The sequence below is a fragment of the Zingiber officinale genome, chromosome 6A, assembly GCF_018446385.1.
Source record: "Zingiber officinale cultivar Zhangliang chromosome 6A, Zo_v1.1, whole genome shotgun sequence".
In the NCBI taxonomy this organism is placed as follows: Eukaryota; Viridiplantae; Streptophyta; class Magnoliopsida; order Zingiberales; family Zingiberaceae; genus Zingiber; species Zingiber officinale.
Genome location: NC_055997.1, coordinates 32,428,864 through 32,450,468, shown reverse-complemented (window position 1 = coordinate 32,450,468; position 21,605 = coordinate 32,428,864). Strand labels below are relative to the sequence as shown.

General features: G+C 40.6%; 1 protein-coding gene and 1 pseudogene across 2 annotated transcripts; one reads left to right on the top strand and one right to left on the bottom strand.

Annotated features, from left to right (window-relative positions):
* The first annotated feature begins 14,806 nt into the window (after positions 1-14,806).
* LOC121996235 (beta-1,2-xylosyltransferase RCN11-like) lies at positions 14,807-18,635 on the top strand. 2 transcript variants are annotated; one of them, XM_042550124.1, is made up of 4 exons: positions 14,807-15,524; positions 16,385-16,534; positions 17,435-17,654; positions 17,721-18,635. In XM_042550124.1, the coding sequence occupies exons 1-4, from the start codon at positions 14,886-14,888 to the stop codon at positions 18,155-18,157; spliced, it is 1,446 nt and encodes a 481-aa protein (XP_042406058.1). In that variant the 5' UTR covers positions 14,807-14,885; the 3' UTR covers positions 18,158-18,635. The 2 variants fall into 2 exon arrangements, with proteins under 2 accessions (XP_042406058.1, XP_042406057.1); XM_042550123.1 differs by having other exon boundaries at positions 17,435-18,635.
* Positions 18,636-19,868: 1,233 nt separating this feature from the next.
* Positions 19,869-21,605, bottom strand: part of LOC121996234 — a 9,285-nt pseudogene continuing 7,548 nt past the window's right edge.

Genomic DNA, 21,605 nt, shown 5'->3' with positions numbered 1-21,605 from the left:
GGCAATCTAGGATAGCCTCTAGTCATCCCCAAGACCAGATTGTGGGAGACATCCAACAAGGGGTTAGGACTAGATCATTCTTTAGAAATGAGTCTAATGAGGTCGCCTTGATCTTAGAAATTGAACCAAAAATAGTTGATGAGGCATTGCACGATCCTGACTGGATCATAGCTATGCAAGATGAGTTAGGTCAATTTGAAAGGAGCCAAGTGTGGGACTTAGTTCCTAGACCTAAGAAGACCACCATTATTGGAACTAAATGGGTCTTCAAAAATAAGTTAAACCAAAAGGGAGAAGTCGTAAGGAACAAGGCGAGACTTGTAGCCAAGGGCTATAGTCAAGTCGAAGACCTCGATTATGATGAGACTTATGCTCCCGTGGCACGATTAGAGTCCATTCGTTTAATGCTAGCTTTTGCTGCACATAGAGGTTTCAAGCTCTATCAAATGGACGTTAAATCGGCCTTCTTAAACGGATTCATCAAAGAAGAGGTCTATGTTGAACAACCACCAGGGTTTGTGAATACCGAAGCTCCAAACCACGTGTACAAGCTCAAGAAAGCTCTTTATGGGCTTAAACAAGCACCTCGAGCTTGGTACGAAAGGTTGTCAACTTACCTACTAGAAAAGGGTTTTGTGAAAGGTCAAATAGATCCAACACTATTTCTGTGTAGAGATGGTGAAAATATTTTTGTAGCCCAAGTTATGTCGATGACATAATTTGTGGCTCAAATAATAAGGACTATTTGAATGAATTTATCACTCACATGGAGAGTGAGTTTGAGATGAGTCTGGTGGGAGAATTGACTTTCTTCCTTGGACTTGAAATCAAACAAACTCGAGATGGCATTTATGTCCATCAGACGAAATACACTCAAGAGATGCTCAAGAAATTCAACATGAGTGACTCTAAGGAAGTGTCCACTCCAATGGCGACAAACACTCGTCTGGACAATGATGAGAGTGGAAAATCAGTTGATCTAACGCGTTATAGAAGCATGATCGGTAGTCTTCTATATCTCACAGCTAGTCGACCGGACATACTCTTTGCTGTGGGCATGTGCGCTAGATATCAAGTCTGTGCCAAGGAATCTCATTTAATTACAGTTAAGAGAATTCTGAGATACCTTAAAGGCACAATTAGAGTAGGTCTTTGGTACCCTCGTACTGAGTCTTTTGACTTGATAGGTTATACCGACTCCGATTATGCTGGGTGCAAATTGGATCGGAAAAGCACTAATGGGGGTTGCCAATTCTTAGGATCATCATTGGTTAGTTGGTCAAGTCAGAAGCAACATTGTGTTGCTCTCTCCACGACCGAGGCTGAATACATTGCCATGGGAGAGAGTGTATCACAATTGTTGTGGATGATTCACACTCTAGAAGATTATGGGCTTTCGTATAAGGGAGTGCAAGTGTTGTGTGACAACATTAGCACAATAAACCTAACGAAAAATCCAGTCCATCATTCTAGGACCAAACACATTGAAGTGCGTCATCACTTCATTAGAGATTACGTAGCTAGGGGAGACATTGCACTCACATATGTTGAGTCAAAGTCAAACCTAACCGATATCTTCACCAAACCCCTTCCGAAAAATGAATTTAGTCATTTAAGGAGGGAATTGGGAATGTGTTTGGCTCAATAAGTCATTTTGACCACATCATGATCAATAAGGACTATTAAAATGACAAGAGAAATTGGAAAATTAATTTGGGCAACTTGGGAACATCTCACACAAACTATAAGGTTTAACAAAATATTTTTGTTTGCTAGAAATGGGGTGAGATGCTAAGATCAACCAAATTATTCAAAATGTATCATGCATCCCTTGAATAATTAGGTTGAAGAGACATAAATTGAGTATGGGGAAGACCATTACATAATTCATGTGTATTTGGTTCCTAGATCTTACTCATATATTCCAACCAAGGAATCTTGGTTGGACTTTTGCCTAGAAATTATCTAATTATGGTTGATGGTTGATGTGTTGATTGATATTGTTGTTTGATTCATTTCATGACTTTGATTGATAATAAGATAGGTTGTTAAAGGAAATAATAGCAACTTGGATATATTTTAACAAATTTGAAACTGATCATAGCAATCCTAAGTCTTAATTAATACCTTGGTTCACTATAGGTAATAGTTTTATAAGGTTTTCTGAGATTGGAACCCTAAGATTCCAAATGTCTGAGTTTTTGGTTTTAAAGTCTGAAACTTTCGGGCTCTAAACAAGCTCAGACCATAAGAGCTCAATTTTTGAATATATTTGTGGGTGATGATTCTTAGGTTCTAGGTTATGAATTTGGGAGATTCTGAATTCTTGAGTTCTAAACTTTTCAGAATTCTCGATAGACAACGGCTCAAAATTTCAGTTACTGAAATCAGAATTTCAGTATTATCAGACACTGACCGGTCTACCGACCGATCAGGAGGTTGCCTGATCGGTCTCCACGACCGATCAGGAGAGTTCCAGACCTATTTGACCTCTCTGTTCGATACCTGATCGGTCTCCACGACCGATCAGGACATTCCCTGACCACAGAAGGTTCACTGATCGATCCAGGGATCGATCAGGAGACACCGGCACCTTACTGATCCACATCTGATCGGGGAAGCTCCCTGATCGGTCTCCACGACCGATCAGGACACTCCCTGACCGATCAGGACGTTCCCTGATCGGTCAGGATTTCTCCTGATCGGACAGCCGTCCGATCTTATGCTCTGATCACCCTCTTTAACTTCCCCCAACCCTTTCTCCTCTCATTTCACGCCAAAGAACCCTAGCCGACATTCTCCTCAGCACTCTCCTCAGTTCTGATTCTTCTCTCCACCTTCTCCGAAAGTTACAAATGGTGCCCAGGTAACTCCTTTTTCCTTCCCGAAATCTGTTCATTGTTGGCATTTTGGTTTCATTTCTCACTGAATCTCTGTATATTGTCTCTTGTCTCGGTTCTTGATTATTTGGGGCTCCCGTGCACTCTCACTTGTCCCGATCATGTCCCATTTTTGGCCTATTTAGGAAGAAATCAACCGGTGAGGGTACTTCTAAGTCATCTGCTGAGAAATCCAAGTCCCAGGCACCCTCCCGACCTCAACCTTCCTTTTCTTCGAGATTCCCGAACCGACAGTTTGAACAAACGTTTCAACAGAGGACATTCAAGCTACTCCCATGTCGATCTGTGGATCGAAAGTACATGGATGAGTTTTGTCCCTCTGTATCCGAAACCCTGGCATATTATAAACTTGACTCGTTAGTCTACCTAGAAAGGGGCATCAACTATGACCTAGTATCTGAATTCTACAACAATCTTCATCAGACCAGTGATGGTGCTTATAGAACTAGAGTCGCTAAGAGAACTATCAATTTCTCCGTCGTAGAATTCTTTGGGTATCTAGGTTGTCGAATGTGTTCAGGAGATCCTTTTCCCATTTATCCTGATTTACCAGACCCATTACCTCCTCCACTTGATGTATCACCTGACACTATCTATGAGTATTTCTTTGGACACCCTAGACCGGATGGACTGGATGAGTTGGATGTCGAGTTTCCTACTTTTGCGGCTTTGAGACTATCTCCTCCTGACTATATTCTTTTTAAAATAGTCACAAACTATCTTCTTCCAATCACATCTAAACCTCTAGCAGAGATCCGACCATACCACTGCCTGATGCTTTATGGTTTGCGTCGGCGTCTCGATTTTAATATCATGTCGAGCATCTATTCTTCGATGATCTCATATACTCAGCCTAGCAGCTCCACTATTTATATGCCTTATGGGCATATAATTACAGATTGGCTCGAGACCCTTCTGATAGATGTGTCTAAGGGTAGGATAGTGAAGATGGTCAGACTGGATTGCAGACTTGGGAAACGGGCATTTTCCAAGTCCAGTATCTTGGGACAGAATGGGACTGTTCGATGGACGGATGGGAGAGGTCTGGGAGAGTTACCACGGGCACTTCCTCGACAGGTTGCTGCTCCTCCTCCTGTTGCTGATGAGGTCAACCCTGACCTGCGATGGCAGATTGCGGAGCTGGAGAGCCGCTTCGATCGGCACGATGAGCTACTGGCTGCTGAGCTCCATGGACTGCGCGTTCGGATCGACCAGCGCTATGATGATCTACGCAGTCAGCAGATGGTGACGCAGTAGCTGCTTCTGGCTGGAAGGCCAACTACCCACCTCCGCAGCATTTCTTGGGCCATCCACCTTCGAGCTCCAGCATGCCGCCTCAGGGTTACGTGCCTCCCGCAAATGATGATGATGTTCCTCGTGTTGAGGACATTGATTGATACATTCTGTTTGTCACTTTGACTATCTGTGTTTTGGATGCTATTTTGTTGGATATTTTTGTATGACCTGGATATTTGCTTATTTCATCTATTTATGCTGCTCATTTTCCTGTTTTTCTTTATGTGTCATTTCCTATTGGCTATTGATATACTGTTCATATGCTTTATCTTGACTGTCTCTTATTTCTTTATTACTGTCTCATAATACACTTAGAGGGAATTCTAGGTGCATTAAGAAAAAGACAGTATGGGTTAAGGGGGAGTCTTTTGAGTCTTATCACCCCATTCGCACCTTTTCGGTGTTTGACAAAGGGGGAGAGGATATCTAAGTTTAGAGATGTATGAAGGTTTGATTTTAGGGGAGAAGATAACGGGGAGGATCTTGATTCCCGTTATTGACTTCCTTACATCGTGGTGCATTCATCTTAGGGGGAGGATCTTGATTCCCCTAAAATTATGAAAATAAGAACATTTCTTATCTAAACTTAAATCGTGTTGTCAAACAACAAAAAGGGGGAGATTGTTGATTCAGTCTGACCTGGCTGTTGTTTTGATGTTGACACTGATTTAAGTTTGTATCAGATGTTAATTGAACTCGGATTGATTACTGATCAAGGTTGATCATGTGGAAGGGAAAAGTCCAAGTTGGAAACTTGGCACGCGAAGTCGGAGAGGGCTCGGTAGCTCGTTCTCCGGACTAGGTCGGAGAGGGCTCGGTAGCTCGTTCTCCGGACCAGGTCAGAGAGGGCTCGGTAGCTCGTTCTCTGGACCGGACGAAGTCGGAGAGGGCTCGGTAGCTCGTTCTCCGGACTAGGTCAGAGAGGGCTCGGTAGCTCGTTCTCTGGACCAGACGAAGTCGGAGAGGGCTCGGCAGCTCGTTCTCCGGACTAGGTCAGAGAGGGCTCGGGAGCTCGTTCTCTGGACCGGATTAGGTCAGAGAGGGCTCGGTAGCTCGTTCTCGGACCAATCCTAGTATCACATAGGCGTTGGATCGGTCAACAGACCGATCCAGTGATACTTTGGATGACTGATCGGTCCGCAGACCGATCTAGTGAGACTAAATTTTCTGATCGGTCTGGTGACCGATCAGGAAACACTCAGTAGCACACTGAGTGCAATCTGATAGGTCTGTAGACCGATCAAGAGAAAATGTCGCAGAAGAAAAAGGACGTTGGATCGGTCTATGGACCGATCTGCATCCAATCTGATCGGTCACCACGACCAATCAGACCAGCCTCAGACCGATCAGGCTGTTGTCTGATCGGTCCAAGGGTCTGTGATCGGTCTGCTGACCGATCCACAGTTAAGTTCATTGTGCATGCGCTTTCTCTGATATTTTCTGATTCGCACTTCTTTTTGCCCATCTCTGTTTAACCTTCTGCTGTGAGTCTTTTGGAGATACAGGTTGCAGGTACCAGACCAGTGCTTAGTTTCAAATTAAGCCTCATCAAAGGAATGAGACAAAGGATCTTTCCACTGCTTTCTCTGCGTCAAATGCATTTGAAGCAGCAACGGCTACAGGTTGCGATTGGCTGTGTTTCTGGCAGTGATCAGGCGGCGATTGGCTTAACTCCTGGTGATTGGTTCGAGCTCAGAGGCACCAGTGAAGACCGTGGTTCTATTGGTGTGAGCTCAGAGAATCAGAAGAGGAAGAGAAGCGATTGGCGACGCCGTAGCTTGGTGCAGGCTGATCGAATGCAGAGACATAAGAAGCAGTGTATGCTGGAAAGAAGAAGGAAAAATAGACAACAAGAAGCAAGTGAAAAGCTGTGTGTGTTTCGGTTGAGAGCTTGCTGTGTTCTTGGACTCTGTCTTCATCATCTTCGTGGCTGTGAGCTTACTTCGATTTTCTTTGAGCCACTGTGATCTGTAAGTCTTGTGTGCTTCATTTTAAATCTGTTCGAAGACTTTGTGGAGAGGTTTCTCCACCGAGAAGGAGAGCTTCATTAGCCGGTGTCATCCGGGGTGTGATCTACCGAAGATCAAGGGCTCGTCCACCTTACGGACACGCCGAGGAGTAGGGGCAAGTTATCCCCGAACCTCGTATATCTTGTGTTAGTGGTGCTTGGTTCTTTTCTCGTATAATTTCTTTTTGTTTGCTTATTTTCCGCTGCGCTAACAAACTCGCTTAGAATTTTTGTGAAAAGATTAAGATTTTGGTGGAGGCTATTCACTCCCCCCCTCTCTAGCCATCCAAAGGATCCCAACAGTGTTGTGTAGATTAATAAACATGCAAAGCATACCTACATTCTACCTTGACCCAAAACACAAGTGTGAGATTTGTGTTGAAGTGAAAATGACAAGGTCATCCTTTCAACATATTGAAAGAAGCAACGAACCACTCGGGCTAATTCACACTGGCATGTGCGACCTCAAAGGTGTTGGAACCTGTTGTTTTGATGTGATCAAACAAGTTAAGTCTTGTGGTTTTTTATCCCTGTGTCTAAGTGTGCAGGAGCTTAGAAGCACAAGAAGTCGAGCGGAAGACACGGCTAGCGAGAAGGACGGCACGAGAGAGAGTCGACGGGCTTGGTGCGTCTGAGGGACGAGGCGCCACGGAAGAGTACACCAGTGGACGAGAAGAACGTGCACGACGTTCGAGGGATGAGAAGTTAGAGCGAAAGCCTGCTCGAGGAGAAGGGCAAAATTGGATTTGGGTGAGCCTTATTTTGGTTGGTTGAAATCACCCAAACGAGTGAAGCCGAAGCAGAAGACCCAGATCGAGGCGAGGAGCACCGGAGCAGAGGGCCCGGACTGAAAAAGTTAACAAGGTTGACTTTGAGGGTCCGGGCGCCCGGAACCAAATATTATCAGCCTCGACGTGGAAGTTGACCGTTGTGTCAGGGATAGATTTCTATCCCACTCTAGGCGCCTGAAACCCGTCCAGGCACCCCGACCAAGGCTATAAATATATCCTTGGTCCAAGAAGCTAATAACAATAAGCATTCTTGCAACAACACTTATACACGCTCTAGTTTTCATTTAGCTTCTAATTTTTTGTGCTTACACTGCTGTAAAGAGGCTTCTTCACATAAAGGAGAGTTAGTGCATTTCACTTCCTTAGATTAACAACCTCCCCGGTTGTAACCAAGTAAATTCATGTGTCTCTTTCTTTTTAGTTCATTTTCTATTCTATCTTTATGCAAGTGTTCTTTTAAGTCCGAGAAGGGTTTGTTTTTATTTTTACAGGGCTATTCAACCCCTCTTTTAGCTGACCAACCGGGGTCCAACAAGTGGTATCAGAGTCAGGACGCTTCAGGAGGACTAACTGTTGATCAAGCAAACGAAATGGTCAGATCAAGCATCTTCCCACCAAAGTTCGAGGGGGAATTTGCCAGCTGGAAGAAGAGAATAGACGTTTTTTTTAAAACAAACTTTGATTTATTATTAATAATGGAATTCGGTTTTGAACCACCCAAAGGCAAGCAAAAATATCAATGGACGAAGAAGGAACAAGCTTATTTCGTGGCAAACAGCAAAGCAGAATTTCATTTTCTAAGCGTACTCCCACCACAAGAAGTCAACTGGATCGGAGCTTATGGATTCGCCAAGGAGCTCTAGGAAAAATTCTTGGAACTTCACAAAGGAACCTCGGAGACAAAACTTGCGAGACAAGACTTACTTCGTAACCAGATCAGCAACCTCTGATTTGAAGAAGGCGAAACGATTGCACACCTTCACTCAAGGATTAAGGAGATCATCATCGGACTTTCGATTCTCAGAGAAACGGTAAGTAATCGAGATTCGCTAAGGTACGCTCTTAATGCATTCCCTAGGAATACAAAATGGGCATCACTAGTAGATGCCTTCTATATCTCTAAAGATCTAGAAATTGTTACCTTAGAAGAATTATTTTCGACTTTTGAAGTCCATGAGTCGAGATGTGCAGATACGAAGAAGGAGCCAACACACAACATTACCTTTAAGGCAAGGATGAACGAACAAGACTCGAAATCCTCCCTTGAGGACGAAGAAACAGCAATGATGGTAAGACGATTTAAGAAATTGTTTAAATCAAGAAAAGCTAACCATCCGCAGGGTAGAAAGAAAAGGATAATCAGATGCTACCACTGCAATGAAGAAGGGCATATTAAGGATAACTGCCCTAAGCTAAGGAATAAAGATAAGGATAAAGAAAAGAAGCATGTCCAAACAAATAAGTACAAGACTTTAAAGGCGACGTGAGATGAAACGTCGTCCGAATCGGAAGTTGAGGCATTCTCCAATCTTACATTGATGGCAAATCATCAAGACGAATACGAAGAAAGCTCTTATGAAATGAGCATTGAGAGCATCGATGAAGGAGAAGCAACATCGGAAGAAAACAGCAGTTCATGAGGAGTCATAGACAACGAGATTGACAAGGTAAGTCAGGTACGATCTCTCCCACCTGACAAGTTGTTTAAGTTTAGAAAATTATTAACCAAAGATTATTGCAAACTTGAAAAAGAAATTAAAATTTTAAAATTAATTTTAGCAAAATCTTGCCCATTAGAAGAGTTTAACAAAATAAAATTAGAAAATAATATTTTTTAAAAAGAAATAAGTAACTTGAAAAATCATGCATGCTCATATAATACAAGTTTTAGAAAGTTCAATAATCTAAATTGGTATTTTAGATACCACAAAGGACAAATTAAAAATATTTCAAAGAAATATATCCATAAAAAATACCTAATCAATCCAGTTGGCTGGAACCTATATTGGGTTCCCAAGTCTTATCTAACATAAACTTTGTTTAGACTTAGAGCTTTCAGCGAAAAAATTAAACATTTAATTTCCTTATGCAGCTTTGTCTAGAAGTGGTTGATGATTCAATAACCAAGAAGGTCTAGTGACTCGATATAGTCTAGAAGTCAAATATTGAAATAAATTATTTAATTGACTAACTGATAAAGCATTAAAATTGAAATTAGATAATGTTTTTAATAGTTATTCAATTTCTTTTGGAAAATTCTTTTTTTTTTTTTTTGCAAATCTATTTAACTTCTTAGAAAATCTTTCTTTTAGAATTTTTTAACTTAAAAATTGTTTAAAATTCATTTTTTTTAAAATGTATTTTACTTATAAATTTTTTCCTTTGAAATTTTTTTTACTTTACCAAAATTTCTACAAAAAATTAATTCTTGAAAATTTTCTTTAACTGAGGAAATTTTTCATTTTTTTTACTTAGAAAATATTTCTAAAATTATATTTTCAAAATCAGAGTTTACTAAGAAATTTTTTGAAAAAAAAGATTCCCTTAGATTTTTATTGAACCCCATTTTTTATGTTATCAAAGGGGGAGGAGAAAAAGATTAAGTTTAGGGGGAGGTAGCTTAAAATTAAATTTCCTATTTTTTGTGCTTTATTGTAAAATGTATTTTTTACTTTACTTCATGTATGTTTACCCTAGCTTAACTTGGGTTACTCACATCACAAAGGGGGAGATTGTTGGAACCCCAAGGTTGTTTTGATGTGATCAAACAAATTAAGTTAGGTCATGTGGTTTTTGATCCCTGTGTCTAAGTGTGCAGGAGCTTAGGAGCACAGGAAGTCGAGCAGAAGATGCGACTAACGAGAAGGACGACACGAGAGAGAGCCGACGAGCTCAGTGCGTCTAAGGGACAAGGCGCAGCGGAAGAGTACACTAGTGGACGAAAAGAACGTGCGTGACGTTCGAGAGACGAGAAGCCGGAGCAGAAGCCTACTTGAGGAGAAGGCCGAAATTGGGTTCGGGTGAGCCTTATTTCGGTTGGCCGAAATCACCTAAACGATCGGAGCCGGAGTGGAAGACCCGTATCGAGGTGAGCTGCATCGGAGCAAAGGGTCTGGACTGAAAAAGTCAACAACATTGACTTTGAGGGTCCGGGCGCCCGGAACCCTTCTGGGCGCCCGGAACCCAAATATTATTAGCATCGATGTAGACGTTGACCGTTGCGTCGGGGATAGATTTCTATCCCACTCTGGGCGCTTTAAACCCGTCCAGGCGCCCCGACCAAGGCTATAAATATAGCCTTGCTCCAAGAAGCTAATAACAACAAGCATTCTTGCAACAACACTTGTACACACTCTAGTTTTCATTTAGCTTTTAATTTTTTTGTGCTTACACTGTTGTAAAGAGGCTTCTCCGCCTGAAGGAGAGTTAGTGCATTTCACTTCCTTGGATTAACAACCTCCCCGATTGTAACCAAGTAAATTCAGGTGTCTCTTTCTTTTTAGTTCATTTTCTATTCTATCTTTATGCAAGTGTTCTTTTAAGCGCGAGATGGGTTTATCTTTATTTTTACAGGGCTATTCAACCCCCCTTCTAGCCGGTCAACTGGGGTCCAACAAAAGGTACACCAACACATGGTGGGAATAAATACTTCATCACTTTTATAGATGATAACACAAAATAGTGTTATGTGTATCTTCTCAAAAGTAAGGATGAAGTTATAGAGAAATTTGCTCTCTATAAAAATGAGGTTGAAAACCAGCTTAATAGAAAGATTAAGGTGGTTCGAAGTGACCGATGCGGTGAATATGTATAACCGTTCGCTGAGTTGTGTGTTGAACATGGAATCAAACACGAAATTACAGCTCCTTATACTCCTCGGCAAAATGGAGTTGTTGGGCGAAAGAATCGAACTCTAAAGGAGATGATGAATGCTCTTCTATTGAGCTCTGGACTGCCAGAGTTCATGTGGGGGAAATTGTGTTAATAGCTAATTACCTTTTAAATAAAATGACCCGAAAGAAAATAGATAAGAGCCCTTATGAGTTATGGAATGGAAGACAATCGTCCTATAAATATTTATGAATGTGGGAGTGTCTTGCCAAAGTTTTAGTGCCTAATCTGAAAAGGATTAAGATTGGACCAAAGATTGTTGATTGCATATTCATTGGGTATACACATAACAGCATTGTGTATCGGTTTGTTGTGTGTGAATCACAAATACCAGAGATATTCAAGAACTGGATAATAGAATTGAGAAATACCTCGTTATTCAAGCATGTATTTCCGTATAAGACCCAAGAAGATACTAACTCCTCAAAATAGGTATATGAAACACAAGGTGAATAAGATGATGATGCACTAGTCAAGGTTGAGCTTAGACGAAGTAACAGAGCTCGGGTAGAAAAATCCTACAGATAAGATTTTATCACTTTCATGTTGAAAAGTGAGCCCTGGAGTTACTCAAAAGCAGTAAACTCGTCTGATGGACCTCGCTGGAAAGAGACAATTACCTTTGAGATAGAAACTATCTTGCAAAATCACACTTGGGAACTTATGGATCTTTCTCCGGGAAGTAAACCACTAAGTCGCAAGTGGATCTTCAAGAACAAAATGAAGTTAGATGACACAATTGATAAGTATAAGGCTAGATTGGTATCAAAGGATACCGACAACTAGAATGCCTTGATTACTTTGATACGTATTCTTCGGTGTCGAGAATAACTTCCATTAAAGTATTGTTGGCTATTGCCGCTCTATGGAATCTCAAAATACATCAGATGGATGTAATGACAGCCTTTCTAAACGAGGATTTAGAAAAGGAAATATACATGGAGCAACCTGAGGGATTTTTATGTCAGGAAAGAAAAATAAGGTTTATAGATTGGTGAAGTCATTATATGGCTTGAAACAGACACCAAAGCAGTGGCATGAAAAATTTGATAATGTCATGAAAGAATGTGGATCCAAGATTAATGAATGTGATAAATGTATCTACATGAAGTCACAGAGAATAACTATGTTATCTTGTGCTTATATATAGATAACATACTTATCATTGGGAGTAATGATAAGATAATCAAATCCACTAAAGATATGTTGAACTCAAGATTTGACATAAAAGACATGGGCCTAGCTGATGTGATTCTAGGAATCAAAATTCTTAGAACAACAGAAGGACTTGTTCTTAGTCAGACCCATTACGTGGATAAAATTTTTGAGAAATTCACCAAGGGTGATAATATGTTGACACGAACATCGATAGATACGAGTCAACATCTATCAAAAAATCAAGGTGAAAGTATCTCTCAGCTAGAGTATTCTCGAATGATTGGAAGTCTGATGTACCTGATGAGTTGTACATGACCAGACTTGGCCTACGCAATAAGTAAACTGAGTAGATACACAAGTAATCCCAGTGTTGAGCACTGGAAAGGAATAACAAGAGTACTGAGGTACTTGAGGTATACTCGTAAATATGAGCTGCACTATACGATATATCCTGTTGTAATCGAAGGATACATCGATGCGAGTTGGATATCTGACATAAGAGACTCCAAGTCTACGAGTGGATATATATTCACTCTAGGAGGTAAAGCTATTTCCTAGAAATCTTTTAAGCAAACCTTAATAACCAGATCCACAATGAAATCTGAGTTTGTAGCTCTTTACAAATGTGGTGAAGAGGTTGAATGACTACGACAATTCTTAAAAGATATTATGAGATGGTCAAAACCTGTGCCAGCAATTTGTATACATTACAATAGTCCATCAGCAATTGGCCGGGTACATAGTCATCTGTATAATGGTAAGTCTAGGCATATATGTCATAGACATAATATAGTTAGACAATTATTCTCAACGAGAGTTATCACTGTTAACTATATGAAGTCAAAGAATAACCTAGCGGATCCGCTAACCGAAGGGTTAAATCGAGAGTTAGTTGCGAGCTTATCACGAGGAATGAGCTTGATGTCGTTGTCAGCGATCAGTGTAGAGGACATCCAACCTATGCTAACTAGAGATCCCAAGAACTAGGTTCAAAGGGACAACTAATTTGCACTGATTAGACACATTATGAGGGAATGACCCAATGAATCGGTGAAGAATGGAGGTTAAGCACACGACTTTTAATAATCTAAGAAGAGTAATGTGGAATACTCTTGAGAGATCACCTATATGAGGAAGAAGTGGGGCTACTTCAAAGAAATTGGAGGCACAATTATTAGAACTTCTCATAAAACCAGACGTGTTCATGGCAAAAAACGAACACACTCATGAGAACTGAGTTTTATCAGGGAGAGTCTTGGGTGAGATATGTCAATGCTTACACAGACGATAGAATAGTTCAAGAACATCACGTTTACTGTCAGCCAGTAAGCAAACAGATCTTCACAAGGGAAGGTTCAAAGGGTAAAACCTACATATCCTATATTTGACTCAACTGTTGAATGTTATCATATACTCTATTTTCTATTCATATGAGGGATTGTTGGAAATGTGAATGGAATAAAGAGGTGGAGACGAAGAGAGTCTATTATGCATGGGTTTAGTCCCACATTGGAAGTCTCTTGGTTTTATTGTTGATTTAAATTATGACACATGTATTGATGTTGTAAGAATATGCATGGGGAGAGACTCTCTCACGCCTGAGTGCACAAGGGTGAGTGCAAATCTAAGGCTCGGATTGTACTAAATCAAGGTTGACTCGTGTGTGAGCACGACCTGCTCATGTCGAATGTCGAACCGGTCGAGGCAAAATTAACCAACGTATTGTCACTCGAATCTCTTTTTGCTACATGTTCAAAAGTGTAACGGAAGCATTAATGTGAAATTAATGGTGATTCTGTAATGTCTCGACATTAATGGCAACATTAAACTCATTAATGGTGATTTCATAACATCTCAGTATTAATGGCGACAATAAATCCATTAATAATGATTTCGTAACGTCTCGATATTAATAAAGACATTAAACTTATTAATGACGACATTAAACCAGCATTAAATGATTATAATTTGATCATTTATTGTAGACAAAGTGAGAGCTTCTAAATAAGGAGATTGGATCTTGAGCAAAGAGTAGAGCGGAAGATAAGCGAAAGAGAAAGCGAGAGGAAGAGCAGGGAGCGAACCTCTGTCCACTCGTGTTTCCCACAAAAATTCTCTCAGTCGTGCATCTGCTCGACTGAACTACTCGTGATAACACTCAGGTGTATTCTCAGTTCGCCATGAATAACTAATGTTTGGTTGTGCTCGTGGTTTTGCTGTTGTATCCTGAGAAACAGACAACCTGAGAGAACCTCGAAACACAGTCGGAGGTGGGGTCAATCTGTTTCAAGGAAACTACACTGAGCGTAAGCCTCAACATCTTACTCGATGAATTCTCTTTCCGACTTGACGATCAACTCAGCGACTCAGACCATCAGAAGTTTGGCAGAACCAGCCCCGATAGTAACCTGAGATTATCATCTCAGGTAATCTCGACACATAAATTAAAATTAATTTTTTATAATTTAAATTCAGTTAATTTTTTAATATCTCCAATAATAAATTATCGAACAAGAAGTTAGAATTTCTCCATCTAAACGTTATTCCTCGATTCCTTATAATTAAGATCCTATTTGATTTCTAATTATATTTATATAAATTTTAAGATTTACTGTGGTAAATTGTAAATTCGAAATTATATGCGAAACAATAAATAATTTTTAAAGGATCTATATGCAAAATATCCATCTAAAATCGTCATTTTTTTATAGCAACATCTAAAAACGTCATTGATTTTGAATTAGAAAGTTTTTGGGGTTAAAATGATGTTTTGTCAACGTATGGACATTGTAGTGGACATTTTGACTCGTCGACGGCGAAGAGAGCGAGCGGCGCAACGAGATGACTCTGCGGCAGCGCCGACTTCTGGTGCGCACCCTCCTCTTCCTCTTCTCCCTCAACGCCGCCACCATCGCCTTCTACCTCCTTTTTTACTTTCCTCAACGCAGCCCGGCTGTTGACGCTGCCATCTCCACCCAAACCCTAGACAAGGACCGCCAACGATATCCCACACTTAAGCAATGGCCGACCCTCCCCTCCTTCCTCCCATGGATACCCTCACCCGCCCCGCCCCTAAGCTCCTGCGAGGCCTACTTTGGCCACGGATTCTCCCGCCGGATCGACGCACTCGGCGCCGGGGAGGACGGTGGCGGGTGGCTCCGGTGCCACTACAGTGAGACTCTGAGGAGCTCCGTGTGCGAGGGGGCTCAGATCCGAATGGACCCCTCGCGGATTATCATGTCTGACGGCGGGGAGAGTTTGGAGGTGGTGATCGGCCGCGGGGAGGAGGAGGAGCTGCCGAAGTATGAGTCCGGGGCGTTCGAGATCGATGGAGGCAGCTTGGGGAAGGAGGGGATGAGGGCCGTGGATGAGGAATTCCTTGAGAAGTATGTCCAGCGAGGTGAAGTGCAATCCCACACGATGCGGATGCTAATGGAATCGATGCGGCTCGTTGGCCATCAGAAGCTGGATTGCTCTGAGGTAAGAGATTGTTAATTCTCTCTACTTGAAAGGATCGTCTGATTGATTCTTCTATGACCTCTTGTTCTGATAAAGAAGGAATCTCCTCAGCAGATCAATGTGAATATTGGTGTCAATGTCTTATCCCAATCAAACCTACAATTTCACTACTTGACCCATTGGTTCCCTAGAAAACATTGATTACCCTACAAATTTTTAATTTTTTTTCCCGGTTTGTCAACTGATTAGTAAGCTTTTGAGATATAATTTCTTCTCTGGATAACAAAATGTAACAACCTCTTATAATGTGACAATAAACCAACTTGTGAAGAAATATATCTGAAGTAGCGATCTTGTTCTACATCGATGTATTTTATAGTCTGAATATCATAAATTCATTCAATACACAGCTTCATGAACTCAAACTATCAAACTGTTCCATTACTATGCAAATGCAGCTTTGATGCCCTTGAGCGGAAACATGCTTTGAATCTTATAAAATAATCCTTCTGTTTTTATTCCCTTAAAATTGTGGGATCGCTTCCCCAAAATCACATTCTTCGATGAGAATTACATAAAAGAATAAGATGTTTCTAAGCAGATGATTGCTTATTTTGGCAAAGAGAAACTATTGACAACAATTATGCTTGGCAATATATAATTGATGTTTCTTTCTATTTAATATTTATCAGCAGTTCTGAATGCAGATTTGGGAAAATCTTTTGTTTAAACAAATTTTGATTAGTGTAGAAAATAAAAGCGATGGCCATATATCAATATCAATTGAAACAAACTAAGATATGTGTTCGTGTAGTTTGTTAGTCTAATATTTCTTTGTAAAGTTACTAGATACGTTGCCTTTGTTAATTCTTTTTCGACAGTGGATTGAGGAACCAACAGTGCTGGTGACACGTTTCGAGTATGCCAATGTTTTCCATACAGTTACTGATTGGTATAGTGCATATGTCAGTTCCAGAGTTACTGACCTGCCTTATCGGCCTAATTTAGTCTTTGTTGATGGTCATTGCAAGGTATATTGTTTTTCTCTACCCTTATTTGATACTTTTTGAGTATGGTGTTTCCCAGAATTTTGAATTTACAGTGAGTGGAATCCTAATAAACATGTTCTCCATTTTTGTTTATCATGGTATATGTTCATATATTTGTGCATTTTGCATAGGAAGAGAAATAAACAATGGATATTAAGGCATAGGTTTGTTTCTGTACTTGGATACAATCTTTTTGAATTTTTGACAATTGGTTCATTTTGCTCCTAAAACTTTCATTTGATGGCCATGTGACTTGGATAAATTACCGTTGGGGGCTAGTTTCTTATGTCGCATGATAAGGATGGATCAAGCACTCAATTAAAGGAGTCAATAGCAAATAATAGTAAATTTGTAGGGAAAAAAACTCTGTTATCATGTGTTAGTGATTGCTCTTTGATTCATTTTCCATTGACATGGATGCACAACACAATTGCAGAGAATCAGTACTTTTATTTTTTTTGTTTCATTTGACAATTCAATGTTTACTTTACTTTCCACTTTTCAAAATTGAGTATAAGATCATAAGGATTTAAGGCGATTCAGTAATTCGACATTTTAAATCATCGACTGAATGATAAGCCTGGTCATTTTAGTTAATTTTAACAATCGAATGAAAACCACTTCAAATTGCCTATTTCTGAATATCCTTGAACCTCTCAGTTTCATTGAGTTTGCTCACTTGGATTATATGTCTTCTTAAAAGCCTCAGCAACCACCTGAATACTTTTATGGGATGACGTAGCTTCTTCAACTTTAGTTTTGTTTGTTATAGGTGTTAAGATAAAATTACTTTTGGCCTGCTCATTTAACACCTATTTGTGTTATTGATTCTCTCCTTTACATAATTAATTGGTCATTTACTTGTTGGCGACACTTAAACAGACTCAACTGGAAGAAACCTGGGAAGCTATTTTTTCTAGCGTTCGATATGCTAAAAACTTCTCAGGTCCAGTATGCTTTAGACATGCAGTTTTTGCACCACTGGGGTATGAGACAGCTTTGTTTAAAGGACTAACACAACACATAAACTGCCAAGGAATATCTGCTGGAAAACTTCGTCAAGACCCTGACATACACAGAACTGCCCGACTATCTGAATTTGGTGAGATGATTATAACTGCATTTGGCCTTCTGGGGAAGCGAGATTTACCAAGGGATCCATCTGCAGGCTATAATGTCCTTTTTGTGCGCCGTGAAGATTATCTAGCACACCCTCGCCACAGTGGAAAAGTTGAGTCTAGGTTAAGCAACGAACAGGAGGTTTTCGATGCAATAAAGATATGGGCTGCTAGCCAAGATAAGTGCAGAATAAATGTAGTGAACGGTCTGTTCGCACACATGCATATGAAAGAGCAGCTGGAAGCAATTCAAGAAGCTTCAGTTATTGTCGGGGCACACGGAGCTGGTCTCACTCACTTGGTTGCTGCAAGAGAAGGCACAAAGGTCCTCGAAATCATCAGTAGCATGTATAGACGCCCACATTTTGCATTGATCTCAGAGTGGAAAGGATTGGAGTATCACCCCATTTATCTTTCCGGATCATATGCTGTACCTGCTAAAGTCATCGATGAGCTTAGCCACATCATGGGCAGCATTGGTTGCTAAGATCAAAATGACTAGTCATCGAGACAGGCTGCTAGCACGAGTAAATTAGATGGCTTTGGGTTTGTTCGCAACCTATTGAGCTAGCAAATGAACAAATTAGAGTGGAAGACATTTTTCTTCCAAATATTCTGAAATCTGCGCGCCTCTACTAATGTGCGAGGCGACTACATTTGCTTTATCCATTTGAAGTTAACAAATCTGGTTTTTTTCCCCCAGGTCTGTCAATGAAAAGGGAGAAAGTTTTCACCTGAGGCAGAGACTGCAAATTGGGCAGTGTATGATTGGATTCGACAACTAGATTACGTCCATAGACAATTCAGAGAGCGAACTAACGAGGGTTTGAGTGTGCAAGCCAAAATAACTATTTTTGGTTCTGAATGCCCTTTATTCTGTTTGCAATTTCCATTCTTGCTCTATGGAGTACTGGAATTGGACCGTCTGTTGTGTTATTTAATATATTTATGCAATTTTCCGATGTTTTGAAAATTGATATTCACTACGAGTTTTGGGTTGGAATGAATATTGTTCCGGTGGTAAGATGGGGCTCACCTAGTAGGAAGTTAAAGTGGTCAACATCCAGGGTATGCGTCCGATCGGGCAAGCTACCTTCCTGATCAGTAGGAAAAGTAGCCGGTCCAACACCTCGACAGTTCGGCTTGATGCCGAGCTTTCGACGCTCATAAGGTAAAGCGGGAAGAGACGAAGGTCGAGCGGCCATCCCGTTCAGCTAACAAGGGGCATGGCATCGACCCGGCAATTAGGGCCCCCTCGCTCAACAGGGTGGAGTCGGACATCAAATAACCGGCCAAGCCGACATCCAGATCGGCCCGGCCTTGGTGTCGCTCGGAAGGCGCTAGCCGAGCGGTTCCTCCGCTCGGCCCTGTAAGGGACAAAGGAAGCAGCGGGTGGTATCTTCTTAGCGACCAGTACCGCCGGCAAGAGACATGGTCGGCAGCATAGTCAGACAGAGAATCGTACGGTGGAAACTTCCACTGTCACGTCAGGAATATGCTCGCGCCATTGAGACATGGCGTCAGACACGCTTTTCTGACACGCTCATTCCATGTATACTTTGAGGAGCGTGCATGTCTCGGGGAGCGTACACGCGCCTTTGGGGAGCCCTATATAAGGACCTCCAGACTTCGACGGAGGTACGCTCACTTCTTCACTGTAGCTACAGTTCTCGTTTCCTCTTTGCCCTACTTCTTTCCATCAGAGATTTTACTTGAGCGTCGAAGGTCCATCGTCGGGGAACCCCTCCCCGACTCGGCGTTGTACTTGCAGGTCCATGTCGAAAGGAGATCTACGCCTGTAAAGTCTTCGACCAATCAACAAGAGTGTCATATCCTCGACGTCCATCGACTCAGCTTTCGGATAGGAACAAATATGTATACTAGTTTCATGTCATATATTGTCAATGCAGAACCTATTGAATTGGAGTATGATCCAACAACAAAAACAGACACGAGATAAATTAACATACATGCTTAGCTTTACAACGCGTAAGGAAAAACAGTTGGGAAAAGAGTAACAACCATTAATTTCATACAAAAAAAAAAAAAAAACATAATTTAACCGCTTCCACGGACCGATAACACCTCCAAACTGAAAAATAAAAATGTCTGGAGAATCTCCTACTAGCAAAAATTATTCAACTCTAAAAATTTATAATAGATTTCGTCATTGTCTTGGAAAAAGGAGCACAGCTTCACTATGCACCACCAGATCCATACTTCTTACCAAAGACGATCAACTGCAACTTGTCATAACCAGCCAGCACACCGGCACCAGCAATGGCGCGAAGTATGTTTGCACCGGCACCCTTGAAGAGAGACTTGGCACCCTCGTTCTTCAAAATTTGCGAGAAGGCATCCAAAGTGCTCTTGTACTTGACGGCTTCTCCAGAGGTCATCATCATTCTTCTTCTAACCGTGTCAATGGGATACGAAGCAAGACCAGCACCGTTGGTGATCAGCCAACCCAACGCGAAGCTTGGGTAGAAACTATCCTACAATCAAAACAAAAGGCATTTGATGGTTGCAAGTATGTGGTGCAAGTTCCCATTAATTTCTCAAAGAAGGTGCAAATTAAATTATTAAATAGATCTATACGCGAGAATTGATATACCAAAACTAGAGAAAAGATTAAGTGCACAAATAGAAGAAGAGATTTACCGACAAATTTCAGATGAGAAGCACTGGCTTCTCATTGTTGGGAATATTTGAAATATCTATAAAATAGATATTTATTATTAATCACTGAATTAAATAAAAGAAGTATTTATTTTATTGTTTAATTGTTTTAGGCATATTTATATAAAAATGAATATCTATATAAAATCCATAATATATTGTTGTAATTATGATTTTAATATATAAGATTGTTATATATAAGAGGATTAAAATCATAGATAATATATTTTAAATATCCATGATTAATTAAAGTATGAATCTTTAATTGATAATCATAAATGCGCAGTCTGCTGACATTGTGAATATGATAGTCTTATTTGGACAGTCAGTGTAATGACACTAAGCAGAGACATTTTATATAATATGATTATATTGGACAAGGACCAGATGTGATTTAAATGTCTATGTTTAAGTACCATTACAAAGACTCGAATCAATATCGCTAAGATGATCATATGTAGATCAATCTAAATCATGAGTTATCATAGACTCCTTGTTTGTATTAACAGGTCTCTTGATTTGTTTGTTAAAATCTATTTTAAATAATAGGTGTAACACTCACATTTTAGAGATTCAGTTATACATTCAGCTGGAAATATGATTTATAGATACGGAATCCGTAACTTCCAAAAGGATGCTAAAATGGTTCTCTTGAGTGTTGATTCTAGCACTGAATAGTTTGAACGCTCTAATTCATAATTAGATTATGAATTAACTGTTCACTAGTGAATCAATGATACTTAAGGTTTTAGATACAGACAGAGACGTAAAACGGTAATTTCACCCAGCTCTATTTGTGGTGGCAAAAGGCGAATACGCTCGCCCCCAACGCCCCCGCCAACCCGTCCCAAAGCCAACACGGAGGAGGTAAATCATGGACACCTACTAGCCTTTGGAATAGTGACTAGTACATAAGGGAGACATTTATCTCGGCTTTGCCGAGATTCGAACCTCAGATCTCATGGTGGCAATACCTCATGCGCTAACCACTAGACCGATCCGAGAGGACCACCCAACTCTATTTGTGAACCATGAACGGAGGGTTGATCGACAGGTAATGATTATATCAATGGACTGTTCATATCTTTTGAGTAAGCAAATTGCTTCCCCCCCCCCCCCCCTACACGTGCACCCCCCCCTCTCTCTCTCTCTCTCTCTCTCTCTCTCCCCTACAAATGACCATTCTGCCCTCTATCTTTTTTTTTTAATTTTTTTATTTTATTTTTAATTTTTTTTTAATTCATATTTTTTATTTT

Bases quoted from the DNA above. Each gene is read 5' to 3' on its own strand.
- LOC121996235 (XM_042550123.1), top strand. From the start codon at position 14,886: ATGACTCTGCGGCAGCGCCGACTTCTGGTGCGCACCCTCCTCTTCCTC. The intron at 15,525-16,384 runs GTAAGAGATTGT...CTTTTTCGACAG, and splicing joins AGAAGCTGGATTGCTCTGAG to TGGATTGAGGAACCAACAGT. The intron at 16,535-17,434 runs GTATATTGTTTT...ACACTTAAACAG, and splicing joins TTGTTGATGGTCATTGCAAG to ACTCAACTGGAAGAAACCTG.